Raw genomic sequence first — 14,596 nt, forward strand, 5'->3', positions numbered from 1 at the left:
CAACAGCCATCCAAACACCATTTGTGACAAGGATCTGGAAAATCTCCCACCTCTGCTTTCTTAGAGGAACTTTGTAAAGCGGGCAGCTTCCCCCTGTTCCCACATCAGCTCTGCCACCACTCAGCTTAAACTAGATAAACTAAAGGATGTTGTTATCATCATTCACCAGCTCCAGAATGTTCTAAAAAAAAAAAAAATCTAACAGCAATACAACTCTCTATGAATAAATATGCCAAAGAAAGCAAAACAAGAATCAAGGCATTCTAGCTGTGGATTTGGTAAAACCTTTTGAATGGTATGTTGAGAACCAACATCCTCTGGGTTTTGAGACAAAAGAGTATGAATATTAACTGATAACTCATAGAAAGTTATTACTGAAATATAAAAACAAGCTAAGAGAACTCTCACGAAAACTGGAATTGCAGTTTGAACACAATGATCTAAGACTAAAAATCTAACCTCTAGATAGGAAACAGCTCTTCATGGAACTTGCTCTTGGCTCTCCAGTATCAGAAGAGCTCTGTCAAAACCTTGCCAGCAGACTGCACGTTAAGACTTGTGTATCAGCAGACCGCGTGGATGTGAATCACACAACAAATATCACAAGAGCCATCAAAGAACGGCCATGTTGCCTGGCCTCTACACATAGCAGCTCTAAGACAATGGCTGAGTAGTGCCAGTAAAATTGACTCCCACAGTGAGAGCTCATTGGCTACACAGAATATTACAGGGCTGTACATATGTGGAACAGACACCACACACTGTGTTGTTGAGCTCAGGCAGAGCAGAAAGGCTAACAAACTCATTTTATACCATTAAAAACTCTGAGAGCTGGGCCATAGCATCATGCTTTTTGTGATTCAGTAAGAAGCGTAAGAAACATTGCTGCAGCAGTAAGCGCAAGCCAGTTGTGACATAATTCATAGGCATGACACTTGATGCTTATTTGCTCTGAGCCATTCGTGTCAGCAGCATTAAGCACACAGCGCTTCCTATGCTGGGTGTATCTCAGTGTGTACAACTGACCTGCACCACCCTTCCCGTTTCAGGTGTTTAATGCTTTGTGTGACAGGCTCCTGCTACAGCTGCAGCTCCAGAAACACTAACGATACCTTTGCTGATTTACCACCTCATGCTAACCTAGAGAAGAAAAGAGAGCATGCTTGGCTTCCCGTACTCGATTTTATGTTCTCATCATTGGCCATGTCACTGCAACAAGCTCCCTGTAGAACACTGGCCACTACCCCAGCTTTTTTCTACAGCCACCTGTAGCCCACAGGATGCCACAGAGTTCTAGTTCTGTGCCCTGCAGCACCTATGCAGAAGGGCCCTTGTTTTCTTCAGTTAGGGTTGAAGACCTGCGTTGCACAAAGGAAAAACAGAACCACTTGCTCAGTTTCTATTTTCAGGGGCAAAAAGCAACGTTTCCAAATACCAGAGTTCCTTCAAGTTACTGCTTCGGAGGGGGGGAAAAAAAGCAAGGTCCCTCCAACACTTAAACCAAGTGGCTCACTGCAGCCTTTATTAGAATAGTTACAACTAAAAGAAACATGGCACTTGCATTTTTCACAGTGGGATAAGCACCATAGGAAGAAATGGGCTACAAAGCTATAGCAATACAGTGGAAAACCAAATAACATTAAATAAACCAAAACCCCAGCTTGCTGCAGACGTGACAGTTTCTTCTACGTGGAAACCACAGCTTTCAGCGCAGCAGAGTGCAATGCAGGGGCACCAACAGCATCATCCTATGCTCAGAGGACAGGCGGACTCTCACGCCAAACACAGTATCGCCTAATTGTGTCCTAAGCCGGAGTGAAAACAAGAGGTGTGGCTGTGAAGGCAGGCCATTCACTCAGTTCTCAGCCCTGCTCAGCTCGCTTCCTCCAGCACAGCAGGCGACTGCCTCCCCTCAGGCCACGGCGGCACAGTCACTGAGCCATCTGAGCCTCCATCGCCTGTGCTGTCCACTCCGGGGCTGTCTGACTGATCTTCTCCAGCAGGTTGTTAACCTGGAAACACAGTGACTGGATCTGCTTGTCCCAAGTTGGCAGAGCTTCGCGAGCTGCAGAAGGGAACCATACAAAACCAAGTCAGTCCTGGTAATGCCCCGTCTGTTCAACTGCAACCTCCTCCTGTGGCACTGCCCCCACCTACCTCACAGGCAAAGCCTTCCTTGCAGCTACATTGTGTTCAACTTCTGTATCAAAAGCTACAATGATTCTGGCTGTCTGTTACAAGCCTAACTCCTGCCTTGCAAAGGAAAAGTGAGCAGAGAACTTCCTGCTGAACATGTTCCTACAGCAGACTGACAGAATCCATTCACACTTTCCTGTAGGTAAGAGAATGTGTAACTGTGTAACAGGGATGGGTGAAGTGTGGTCCTCTGCTAGGGCAAGCTCTGCTACCTCCCGGCCACAGCGAGACACAGTGAGCTCACTTTCGACAAACTGTAATTTTCTTGTATTGTCAGACAGCAGCTTGAGAAAAGGTGATTCTGAATGATGCCAACGGAAATCCTGTACTCCAACTTACTCTCAAAGTGAACAATTCCATCAATCTGATCAATGAATCCATTCATGCGGCCCTCGGTTATCATCTGAGAAGCTATCTTCTCTGCCTGAAGTGATAAAGAGAGAAATGTGTTAGGCAGCTGCTCTGTTCTGGAAGAAATGAAAAATGAATATGGTTCTGACAATTCCTGTAGGTTTTCATCATCTCTATACAGGGGGAGGAGGACACCCTACAGAAAGGGTCCAATTGTCTATTCCATATTCTGTACCTTTTCTCAGGAAGTATGCTAAATAATTTTTTTCATATGTCTAGTATTGACTATTTAATGATTTCCTATTCCTTAACTATTTATTCTATTATTTACTAGAGTTGTTCTTGTCATGTCTCTGAGGTAGCTTGTTGCTTTTTGTTTGTTTTAAATAAAAAGGTGTAGAAAAAACAATACCTTAGCTGCAGGGATCTCTAGTAATGCTCCAAGCTCTTCGAAAGTAATGTTGTTGTAAAGTTTGCTTGCAGATAGCAAATTGTGTTCTATAACAGCTCTGTCCAGGATACTGGAACCTTAAGGGTTGGATGAGACAACGGTTAAATTAGTACGAATCAAATATTTGGTTTGTATTTTAAAACAGATGGAAAGTGTGGGTTTTTTTTTAAAGGTTGCATGTGCAGAACATTCAAGTGTGTCTCTTTGCCTTGCATCAGCATATGCCACCAAAAAGGAAAGAGTAATGGATTCCATGTGGTTAATTTTTTTGAGACAGGCAGCTTTAACCATTTTAGTTAAATTTCCAGAATAATGAAATGGAGATATTCCTTTTGCTACAAGACCCAGCATCTAAGCTGAGGGATGGTTGCCCAATGGTAACAAAATTACCCCCCCCCCCCCCCCCCCCAAAATCCTTAGCAGCACTTAGAAGCTTCATCTAAGCCCCGAGATAAGAAACCCTCATCCTGTTTGTCTGCTCTTGATTTGACTCATTTGCCTCGTAACATACAGATGCCTATCCTTGGCTTTTTCATTATCAGCTAACCTGTATTCTTCAACTTAAAAGATAAACAGTACAGGTCATGGACAAAGAACAGATTGACTTGAGGAAGACTGCAGCTTACTCATAGGAAGTTCCTTTAAGTAGTTCTCACCTCTGATACTAGAACAGAACTGTTTTTGTCCTTTTTTACTTTTTGTAAGTTTACATTTTGTATATTTTTGCATTGTTTACTAGGCAGGCTTGCCAGTTGAAGAGGTATTTCACTTCATTGTTCTCATTCAGGAAACTGAGACCGGCCTATTTAGGATTCTGCTGAAGTCATTACTTTGCACAGTTTATCATTGTTTAGAAGTTCCAGGAAGAATAAAGGTATTAAGGTGTCAGTGTGACAGATCAGAAAACAATTCGGAGACCACGTGAAGTCCCCATCACGCCACCACAATCTGTCAACAGTCAGGAAGAAGTTCAAATGCAGACTTTTCATGACCTAGAACAATTTCCAGCGGTTCTACCTCATGCAAGTCACATTTCTAAGCATCCTATCCACTCTCTGTCCTTTTGAGCTTCTTCAGTTCTAACTCATGTAGAGTGAGGCAAGAGTCAAGGCTAGAACTACTGGGAGAGTATGTTAGTGAAAAGGACTTGAAATGGACAGAAAAATTAGCTTTTTAGAACTAAGTTTCTAGAACAGAATTTCAAAATCTTAATAGCCAATGACAAAAGATGAGACTAAGAAGCTTTACTCTACAACTGTGCTCATGAGGGTAACAATCCAGGAAATAACAATCACAAACAATACTGTGTTCTTTTCTATCACACCTGGAGACCGCAACAGACAATGCTAGATGAACAAGCAGCATTAGGATGCGTCAAAGAAATGCTTACCATCGGCTGTAGTTGCCTTCTGGTGAGGCATTAGCATAGCTGCAAACTCCTGCAGTTGGTTTCCACGTATAATTCGGTCCAGATACATTTTCTCCAAGATCCCATAGGCTGCAAGCTGCTGGCATCTTTCATCCTTGAAAAGCGTAGCAAGCATGCGAGAACGCTGCTGTCCTAGGAGAGTCAAGAAGAATGCTCATAAACTGCCACCACAGAACTCAGAATTTACAAGTAAAGAACAAAAAAGTTGTCTTTTTCAATAGAGATAATTAAGCACCAAAGCTCCAGCAGAGAAGACTCGGCTGCTTTCAGTTCCAGCATGCTGTTTGACACTTATTTTTGCATCTTTAGGCAAGATGGCACCTTATCACTGGCAAAAGTGCAAGTACTCCCACTCCGAGTTAAAAGAATGCCAGGAGATAATTGACAGTGTTCACAATTCTGGATTCCTCCATCAGTCCCCACATATAATGCGCACGCTGACTTGCTTCAGGAATATGCAACGTGTGCATGGGATCTCCAGCACAAAAACAAAACATGCATTTTACCTGCTGATGCTAGAATAGTACAATGCAAAGCATGCTTCAGTGCCTCCAGTCGCTCACTTTCGTGGACTATGCTCTTATAGGACAGCTCATTGTATCTTTGGGCAGCCTCAATAAACTTCCTTCTGTAATCAAGAACCCGAGCGTAGCAAACCTAGAAAGAAAATATGTCTGAGTAACAGAAAACTAACATGTAACATGGGGCAGTTAGTTTTACACAGCATAATTTGCATTTGCTGTAATTCCTGCATTATCAATTGTCAGCTCCCATAAACATTGCTTTAATGAATCATCAGCAAATCTGTCTTGAAATGCTTAGCTTACGTGAGGCCTTGACAAACCAAGTAACACGGCAGATGACTGAAAAGGCCTTTTCCAGTGCTGTTCACATGCTAAACTCTGCACATGTCTAAAAACAAAGCAAATGAAATACTATACAGCTGATAGTTACCTAAGCTTTCCCTTCACTAGTGACATTAACAGCTAGCACTTAGATAGTCAATCCTGTTTTTCACGTGTTTGCTTTTCTCTCAAAAGCTGTATCAGCACCTGATACTTCTTTACATTTTTTGCTATTCTAATGCATTCTAATCATTATATTTCCCACCCAATATGCACTTTAAAAAGGTAACATGAGATGTATGTAGGGAAAAAGGGAAAAACAAACTAAAATCTCATACTCTAAATTGCAACTCTTGTCACATCTGCTGTGTTGAAGAACTTCACAAGGCCCCTTTTAAACCACTTGATTGGTACTGTCACATTAGACCAATCACTGTCAATCACAGTTACTAAAATTTCATTTTCATTTTATTCAATTCAATTTCATTTGGGAAATTAGTGTCCAAATTCTAAACGCAGTAAATTGTTCAATAAGCAAAAAGGTAAATTAATTGACTGTTTTGGACTGAAAACTATTTTCACAGATGGTACTTGCTATTTATTTACTGCTGGGGGGAAAAAAAATCAACCGTTTCCAATACTGTACGTGATTTTGTTTCCCCTTAGACTTACAAAGGTAGGGGACAATATTATCAAGTAAAACTCAGTTATTCTGAGCCACTAGAGCTGGCACATAGCAGCCTTCATGGGTTTCTCTCGAGATTTTAAGGAATCAGCTACCTAACTATTGCTAAGATGGAGCTCTCCTGTTCCCAAGGTCATTTACAAGCTTTTCCCTTTGTTTCTTTTTGTGAGGCACTGTCTAATAACCATCTCCATGTAGAATCTTTAGACAGAGAACTCAAAGTTATACAACCTTATAATGGATTTGCAGTTGCTCATTAGTTGATTCATTCTGAAGCAGGGAAGCTCGATTAATATAAGCTTCTGCTTGAACTGGGTCATCATCTTCCAGATACAGCCTGGCAATTTTCAGGTAGGTCTCCAGTTTATAATCTACATTGTACTGTCTGCAGCAAAACAGAAAAGAGTGCTCAGTGACGCTCCGCTACTACCTCTGTTCTTTCCTGTTCTAAAGGTATATTATGCTTCTTAAGCACTTGGCAGCTTTTGCTTTACCATGCTTTCATCTTCCCTAAATCCAAAATTAGTGCCCTCCGTTCAGAGTACAGAAATTTGAGATGAAGGCTAACTTAAATCTGGCTCCTACAAACAACAAAAGAAATGGGTTTCTAATGGGATGAAAACTTGCCATGAACAAGGAGCCACTTGGAGGTAGAAGGCAAATTTGCAGTGGAATAAATAGGAGCTGAATGGGTAAAACCTACTGCAACTCCTTCTACATACAAATTGAGAAAGAACAGAAAGGACAGCCAAGAAAAATAACAGTAAGGGTTTTACACTTGAAAAAAAAGCTAATATCAAATTTCAAATTATGTCTTCATTTTGAACTGTAGAAGCCAACATTTCTAAGAACTTGCACAGACATTGTCAACATCTAATAAATAATGAAACACTTCCAGAGCAGTGTTTTGACAGACAAGAATGGTTACTGCAAGCAACAGCCATCAAGCTACACTTGCATCGTCTAGAAAGTACTTTAGCCTAAACTACCTAAACTCCAAGAGAATATAAAACCCCAAAATTCCCACTCACCGGTACAGTTCACTAAGCAGTGAAAAAGTATACTATACAAGGTAGAACAACGTCTAGCACAGTACTTACTTTTGCCCCGTTTCCAAAGGGATCCCCACCAACACTTGTGCAGCATTCCTCCAGTCTTCTTCTTTCTCATAGATGGATGCGAGATGTTGCCTTATTGAAGCAACCTAGGCAATAATAAAAGCCACTAGCAAACGCTGTAACAGTTGAATGGTTTGGAGTTAACGTTCACAGTCCTTTTCGTCGTTTGTACATTCCTCTCCACCTCTCAATACCACAGCAACCTGCACAGATACAACTCTTCTGACATGAAGGTTTTCAATTCCCCCATCAAGTCCTTAAGACCGTACGGTTTAAATATGAGTGCTGATTTGAAGTATTTCCTAATGACCTTGCAACTAGATAAAGGGAGTCGGTGTTCAGGGAATAGTAAGTAGTTCTCTCTTACCAAACTTTTAAAGACGAAATAAGGTTTTTGACAACTAGAACACCAAGATTCATAATGCATTTCTTGCAGTTACACCTCATATCAGGCTGGAGAGATACAAATGAGGTGAACTATGATTAGATCCTAGCTCTGAAGCTTCAACTTTGTAGAGCAGCTGTCAGCAGGTAAACTCTAAGTGGTAGAATCAGGGTTCTATAAAAACATTAAAAAAAGACGTTATGTTGAGGATGTAATTTATGCATAATCATTGTAACATATGGGAAAGTATGGCAGTGCTAGGTTAAAGGCTGGACTAGATGATCTTAGAGGCCTTTTCCACCCTAAATGATTCTACAAAAGCGAGTTCAGTTAAGATATAGAGCAAAAGCTGCTTAACACGGGTGAAGGCAAAAAGACAAATCATGACAAACTGCTTTTTCTCCTCTAATATTAGATCGCACAGGCTTTTCACATAAGTAACTGCAGAATGGGAATTTCAAGAGTATTTTTTCCCCCAGTAAAGCTATTTTGGCTTAAATATAAGCATACATATCTACAAATATGTTTTGTTGTTGTTGTTTTTTTATTAAAAAACAGCTGCTTGTCAAAATGATTCAGTCCTTCCATCACCGGCCTGTCCCCGGGTTGGGTACAATGCAATACAATGAGTACCAGTCAGTCTCAGGACAGTGCCTCCAGTTGCTCAAGCACTGTTTCACTGTAAGAAGACACTTTCTGGCAACAGAAGAGTTATATGCCTGGCATCCTGATAAGACACAATGTCGGTATTCTCTGCATGGTTCTAAATACTCCCTGCATTTATCTCCTTTCACATGTAAAGGAATGAAAAATGGACTCAAAGTAGGAATGTCTGTTTTGACCAGTATTTTTAAAGACTTAAAAATAGTTAGAAGTTGAGAGGAAAAAAAGCCTGCAAACCAAAACCCATTGTCACTGGATTTCTCACCTGCTCTTCAAACGAAATAACTCTAGGTTGTATCTTCTCCAAGGTGAAGTGGTATATGTCTTTGGCTGTGCTGTCGGGAAGACTCGGAAGATGGGTACAGAAATCTGTCAGCAGCTGACGTGAGATCACTAGACTGACATTTTCGTTCACCACTGGTTCAGAAATGCATGGAAGAAAAACGTAAGATGGACACAATGCTCATTAGTGCCTTCATTGTAAGCAATCCCTAGCCTTTCAATCATTTACTTATTTATTAAAGTAATTCAAAATTTTACATCTGTGTATCAGTGAAGCAGCGTTGTTTGTTCTAAAGATGAATTTTATTCCTTCAGCAACACTAGAGGTCAGAGTTCTAACACCTAACAGATAACAAATAACCCGTTTCTCACTCTGATTTATAGTTTTTAAAAACAATTAATTCAGAATCACTGTTCTCAATAGGAGATTAGAAATATCTTGGACAAAATAAACCCTTAGGCTAAATTGCACTATGTTTATTCACAATTTTTTAAAAAAAATACAACAGGTATAATTTAGAGGTAATCAATAGGCCAAGTATCCAATACAACACAAAAACACCTAACCATTTCTTCTGATTGCTTTCCAAGCTAATTTGAGACTGAAGAAGGAGTTTGTTAGTTCAAAGACTGCTAAACATCCAGTATCCATTTTAGCATTCAGAGCTTACTTGGATTTTACCTTCAGACACTGTCACACAGACAGGTTGGAAAGTTATACTAACTTAGAAATCTTACATCTTTCCTCAACTTTTGAACATGGTGCTGATGGTTCCTTTCCTAATAATTTTTAAGTTCCAATAGGACCAAGAAATAATGTCTTCATGTAACCTCTTGGAGACGTAACAAATGTGATCCCATGTACGTCTGGCTTTCACTCAGTTTGCAATCCATTATACCAAAAGCACTTACTTGCTTCCACAAAAGCTTTCAAAGCTTCAAGTTGTTCTACACCCACCAGCTGAATTGCTTTTTCCAATATTTGACGATATCTGTCCATAGGAGAAAAATAAAAAACATCTTGGATGACATTTTCACTCACCGCTTCCACTGCTCTGCTTATTTTCTACCTGAGCCTTCCTCCTGCTTTTATTCTCTCTACCTGTGAGGTGGATATTTTCCAAAGCATTGACATTCAAGTGCCAGGCACGTTCACCTGAAATTGGTATCTGACTCTTACCGAAACCCAGGCCAAAAGCATCAATAATGTAGCCAATCATCTTCTTATCTCTTATTATTTGTGCAATTAAAGGTGTTTTTTTTTTAAAGTTTATTTATATATCCCTACAATAGTGCAGTTTTCTTTTGCCAAAAAGAGGTGGTACAGAATAAGAAAATTCTAACCCTTGTGGAATAACATTACTTATATTAAGCAAAGGTTTAAACTGCCACATTCAGTGAAAATGAGAAACTGCGGTGGAATTTGGAAGTTAGTAGCAGGTTCTGGTCCCCTGAGACAAATGCATGCAGAAAAAATGCATTTTTAAGTGTTAAGTTTTTTGTTCTCATGGTTCGAAAGGCCAGTGCAACTCTGGGCTTTAACCTGAGGACGTCTACTACTCAAGAGAGGCAAAAATATCTGAAATGTAAAAATGTTTAAAGTGTTTTCCTCAAGAGACAGCTTAGATATTATTGGGTATTCTGAAAAAAAATTTTTTTTTTTAAACATGAAACTCCAAAAGGGAAAGAAGAAAGAATTCCTCCAGGAAGAAAGAATTCCTCCAGGAAGAAAGAGGTAGTCAGGGAGTGAGGAAATTTTACTCTAACTGATCAGCTTCACAGCCTACTCTCAGGGAAAAGAAAAAAATCCACGTGAAAAATCACAGAGCAAGTAGCAGCACCCAAAACATGCGTGTAAATTAAAGGAGGAAAGGGAAAAATAAATAATAATAATATAAAAAAGAAATAGAATAAATAATTAAGTAATAAAATAAAGTAAAATAAAATAAAATGAAGGCTTACTGGCGTCCCGAAGGACCCGGCCCTGAACTCGCCGCGCGGCCCCAACGGGCCACCCACACTAGGGCAGCACAGAGCCTCGGTCAAAAATGAAAAACAAGCAGAAAACGACCAAACCCTGAGGCAAAACCCCCTTTTTTCCCCTTCTTTTTCCTCACAAACCGCGGCTGCAGGGCCCCAGCCGCCACCCCGCCCCGCTCCTGGAGCCCCCCTCCACAAGAACAGCCTCCCCCTCGGCGTCCCCGCTGAGGGGCCCGACCCCCGGCACTCACTTGCCCGCCAGGTCCTTGTGGGAGCCGCTGGAGTTCATGAGCTGCGCCAGCTCCTGCCGCGCCGCCGCCGCCATCTTGTAGCCCCGCCGCCCTCCTCCTCCTCCTCCTCCTCCCCGCGCCCATGGAGCCCCGCGGCCGGGGGCGGGAGCGCGGCGGCGCCGGTTGCCAGGGCGGCGCGGCGGAGTATTATGGGATGCGGCGGGGGAACGGCGCGGGGCGCGTGATTTTGAACAAACGCGGCCGCGGCGGGCGGGCGGGCGCCGCCGGGCGCCGCGGCGGGGGGAGCGGGGCGGCGGCGGCGGGGGACGGCGGAGCGGAACGGAGCAAGAGGAGGAGGAGGAGGAGGAGGAGGAGGAAGAAGGGCAGCGGCCGCCCGGTGAGCGCGGGGGGCGGGAAGGCAGAGCCCTGTGGCGGCGGAGCGCTGACAGCCGGCGGCAGGGCGCAGGCTCGGCCCCTGGGGGCCCCTCCGCCGGTGCGGGGCGCTCCGTGAGGGGCTGCGGGGAGGGGGAGGCCCCCCCCGGGGCCGGGGCAGGTGCGGCGGGGCCGGGCGGAAAATGGCGGAGCTTTCGAAACGGGGCCGGCGGCTCCCGGCCACCCCCGCGCCGCCGAGGTGAGGCCCCGGGCCGGGGAGGGGGGGAGCCGGCCGTCGGTGGCCGTTAGGGGCTCGCGGCGGTGGGTCGCGGCTCCTCAGGCGGCCCCGGGAGGCTGCAGGGCCCCGGCCGGGCCGGCGGGGAGGAGCCGGTGCCCGCCCGGTGCCTCCCGGGGCCCGGCCTTTGTCTGAGGGGGGCCGAGGCGCTGAAGGGCCGGGGGCGGACTCCGGGGGGGCCGGGGGTGGTCTCTAGGGGGCGAGGAGCAGCACAACATCGGGCTGGGGGTGGTAAAAACGCGGTGCCTCGGGCTGTCCCCTCACCCTGCTTTGGGGGCACAGCGGGGGCAGCCCCAGGCGGCTGCTAGCTCCAGTGCCTCCTCCGTGGCAGGGATCTTCCGTGGAGGGACCCCCCCCCCCTCCCCAACAAAACGCAGCAGCCTGTCCTTCCCCAAAACACCCGCTGCGTGCGCGCCCCGGCAAGGAGAAGCTGCTGAGTGCGTGCCCCGTGCGGATGTGCGTTGGGCGACGGAGCGGAGATGGGAGCCGGCGCTGTGCTGTGGGCGAAGCGCTCCTCAGGGCTGCCGGGGACACTGCTGGAGAGGGCAGCCCCGGCAGCTTCATGGCTTAAAAACGTCCTTCGTGCTTCCTGTAGTGCTATCGGTTTCAGAAGTTGGTTATGCAAGGCTAATTGTTGAGATTACGTATCAAGAACTATCTAGTGTTGTTTGTTTTGCTTACACTTGTGTGCGCGTTCAAGCCCTGACAGCCTGTTATTGAACACTGAGCGGTTCAGCTTGGTTTCTCAGAAAAAGCAATCCCTGGTTTCGGGTTGAGGATCTGCTAACCACAGGTCAGCTGGAAGTGTGGCGATGGACAGTGCTGGAGGATTCCGGCCTCAGAGATGCTGACACCTCACGTGTACAGCTATCACCTTCTTTTAGATTTTGGAAAGCGCTCAGTCTAAGCCCCTTGGTTTCATTTCCTTTATGCTTGTTTCAAAAATATTTTATGGGAGACGTAGCAAGGCACGCTACAGAGGGTTGTTGAGCTCTGCTTCTGCAACAAACTGTGTTTTTTTTATGTCACTCGCTTCTGTTTGTGCTCTGTTCCCTTCCTATAATATAGAGGTGGTCCTTTCCTACTTCAGATGTGCTTAAAAATGCTTTCTAATGTCCTAAAGAATCTGTGTATTGCAGTGGTGGAGTTCATTACAAATGCCCAGGAGAGAATCTCCTGGTTTTTTTTCCTTCTTAGCTGCAGGACCTCCCAGAGAGAAGTAGAAAAAGGTCTAAAAGGTTTGCTTCTAGGGCTTGTGTTTTAGCAGGCCTTACTCTTTAGTAGCTTGGATTACTCTGCCACTTAGAAAACCTGCAAAGCAGCATGGGGTTCCCAGGACAGCCTACAACCAGGCTGGCTAGCTTTATAGTGTTAGAAAACAGAAACATTTGTCTTACATGGGAAAAAAGAAGACATCCAGAATAACCCCTCGATTGGCAGTGAGACACATAGCTATGCAGCACGACAGGTCCACATTTCTGATGTTCCAGACCCAGGTACAGACTGGCAGCTCCTGAGCTCCTCCATGCGTGTCACTGCCCTTTGCAAGCTGTACTTCTGCTCTCAAAGGCGTTCCCGCTCTGGTCAGAGCTCCATCCCTACTTCTGGGTCATCCGTACTACGAGTTCCAGGTACATACACAGCCCCCCTGTCTGTTTATCCCCTGCTTGTTTCTGTTCTTCCTTGAGGTAACTGCAGTGTGCTATGGACACATGAAGCCTTTCTGAAGAAGGTTTTACAAGCCTCTTTAGATGAATCTGATGTTCTTGGGATAAGTCATCTTCTGGTTTTCCTGGGTTCTCTTGTTTCAATATTAGTTTTACCAAAAAAAATTCCAGTGGTCTCATGACTGCCTATATAATTTAATCTGCTCTTTTCACCCCTCTCTCACTTTTATTTCTCTTAAATGAAACAAGAGACCAAATCTGCAAAGCAGTAAAAGCTTTCTGTTAGAAAACATAGTTAATTGTAAATATTGCAGTGTCTGGGCAGAGATTTCCTGCCAGCTTTCATAGTTTTGCATTTGTTTTACCTTTTTTTTCTATATATTACTCTCCCATTTCTTTAGGAGGCTTGGAACACATGCCTATGCATGTTCACAGCACTACTTGCTGCTGATGGCTCAGCTTCTCCCTGTCGGTTCATTCCTCTTGCATGCTTTCCCTTTCTCTTATGCCGCATAAGCATTTAGGCAGCTACACGTAGACCACGCGCCAAAAGAGTGATCTGCATGAATCCCGACCCGGGCTTGGTTGGAAGCTGGAGCAAATGTGGGCCAGGCAGCCTGTCACTGTACGGCCTGCCACCACGGAAGGACTTGGTTGCGCTGCCCTCTCCTGCTGCTCTTGCTTGCTTGGAACTGACTTTTTTGCTGCAAGGTGGCGCTGAGCTGAAGCATCCCCGTCTCCAAGCACAAGCTGTGCAGGGAGTATCAATGCCTAGCTGCGAGGGGCAGGGAGGAAGGGAGATCGCTGGGCTTCCCTGGGACCCCAGCCCAGCTGGGTCACGTGCTTGGGCGAAGTTTCTTGCTGTGCCTCTGGCACTCGCAGCTTCTGAGCTGACCTGTCCCATACACTGACCTGGCCGTATCCGTTCGTGGCTCAGGGGAGTGGGGTCCTGCTGGGTTAGCATGTGGCAACGGCTTTGCCAGAGGCCTGTTGGACCCCAGCATCAGCAGTTGGAGAAAGGAGGGCTGCGACAGCCTCGGGTTGGGTTTGGAAGGCTGGATCTAACCCAGCTCCGTTCCTTGATCTGTTCCGTCCCTGCAGCTACAAGGGAGCGTGTTGGGAGGGAAATGGATGGGCAGATGCCAAAGGAGGACAGGAGAGCTTGAGTAGTAGTGACGGTGTGGGGACTGGGAATATAACCAAGTAATGCTGACGGTGACATGCCACACAGTGATCAAATTTGCAAAAGATGATATTTGAAATAACCATGAAAAGATATTCCTCTGATGTTTTGCGTTATTAATGTAATAGAAATAGGAGCAGGTGCTTAGTAGACAATTGCCAGTTTGTTGACAAATAAGGGGTTTTTTTGCTACTGGTGTTCCTTTTGAAATCATAATGGAAGCCGACATGACCCACAACTTGCCAAGGGAAGAAGGATCTCCTCGTGATTGCTGAGTGGGCAAGTGGATTCAATTTTTTCCTCAAGCCCTTCTTAAGAAAATGGCTAGCACCTCTTGAGAGGGACGTGAGCCTAATCTTTCCCCCCATTAAAAATGAATGAACCAGCATAGTTGAAGTGTGCAATGTAAAGCTGTCGCATGCCGTGGGCTCGAGGTGGGTGACTTCCACGGTGTACAAGTTGCC

At 44.9% G+C, this 14,596-nt stretch overlaps 2 protein-coding genes across 7 annotated transcripts in view; one reads left to right on the forward strand and one right to left on the reverse strand.

Annotated features, from left to right (window-relative positions):
- Positions 1 to 1,495: 1,495 nt before the first annotated feature.
- COPS4 (COP9 signalosome subunit 4) lies at positions 1,496 to 10,800 on the reverse strand. The gene is made up of 10 exons (XM_048074535.2): positions 10,637 to 10,800; positions 9,318 to 9,397; positions 8,389 to 8,540; positions 7,058 to 7,161; positions 6,189 to 6,342; positions 4,934 to 5,084; positions 4,389 to 4,559; positions 2,960 to 3,075; positions 2,536 to 2,620; positions 1,496 to 2,065 (listed from the first exon to the last, which is right to left on the reverse strand). Exons 1-10 carry the CDS (start codon positions 10,708 to 10,710, stop codon positions 1,932 to 1,934), a joined length of 1,221 nt encoding a protein of 406 aa, XP_047930492.1. The 5' UTR covers positions 10,711 to 10,800; the 3' UTR covers positions 1,496 to 1,931.
- A 73-nt stretch (positions 10,801 to 10,873) lies between these two features.
- Positions 10,874 to 14,596, forward strand: part of LIN54 (lin-54 DREAM MuvB core complex component) — a 37,682-nt gene continuing 33,959 nt past the window's right edge. For 3 of the 6 annotated variants that reach the window (XM_013190549.3, XM_013190552.3, XM_013190553.3), the window contains exon 1: positions 11,473 to 12,913. In XM_013190549.3, the coding sequence (XP_013046003.2) occupies positions 12,808 to 12,913 (106 nt within the window). In that variant the 5' untranslated portion in view covers positions 11,473 to 12,807. Of the gene's footprint in view, positions 11,013 to 11,125; positions 11,247 to 11,469; positions 12,914 to 14,596 lie in introns of those variants that run through there. The other 3 variants (XM_066996635.1, XM_066996636.1, XM_066996634.1) reach the window with 3 other exon arrangements.

The sequence above is a fragment of the Anser cygnoides genome, chromosome 4 (assembly GCF_040182565.1).
Source record: "Anser cygnoides isolate HZ-2024a breed goose chromosome 4, Taihu_goose_T2T_genome, whole genome shotgun sequence".
Classification (NCBI taxonomy): domain Eukaryota; kingdom Metazoa; phylum Chordata; class Aves; order Anseriformes; family Anatidae; genus Anser; species Anser cygnoides.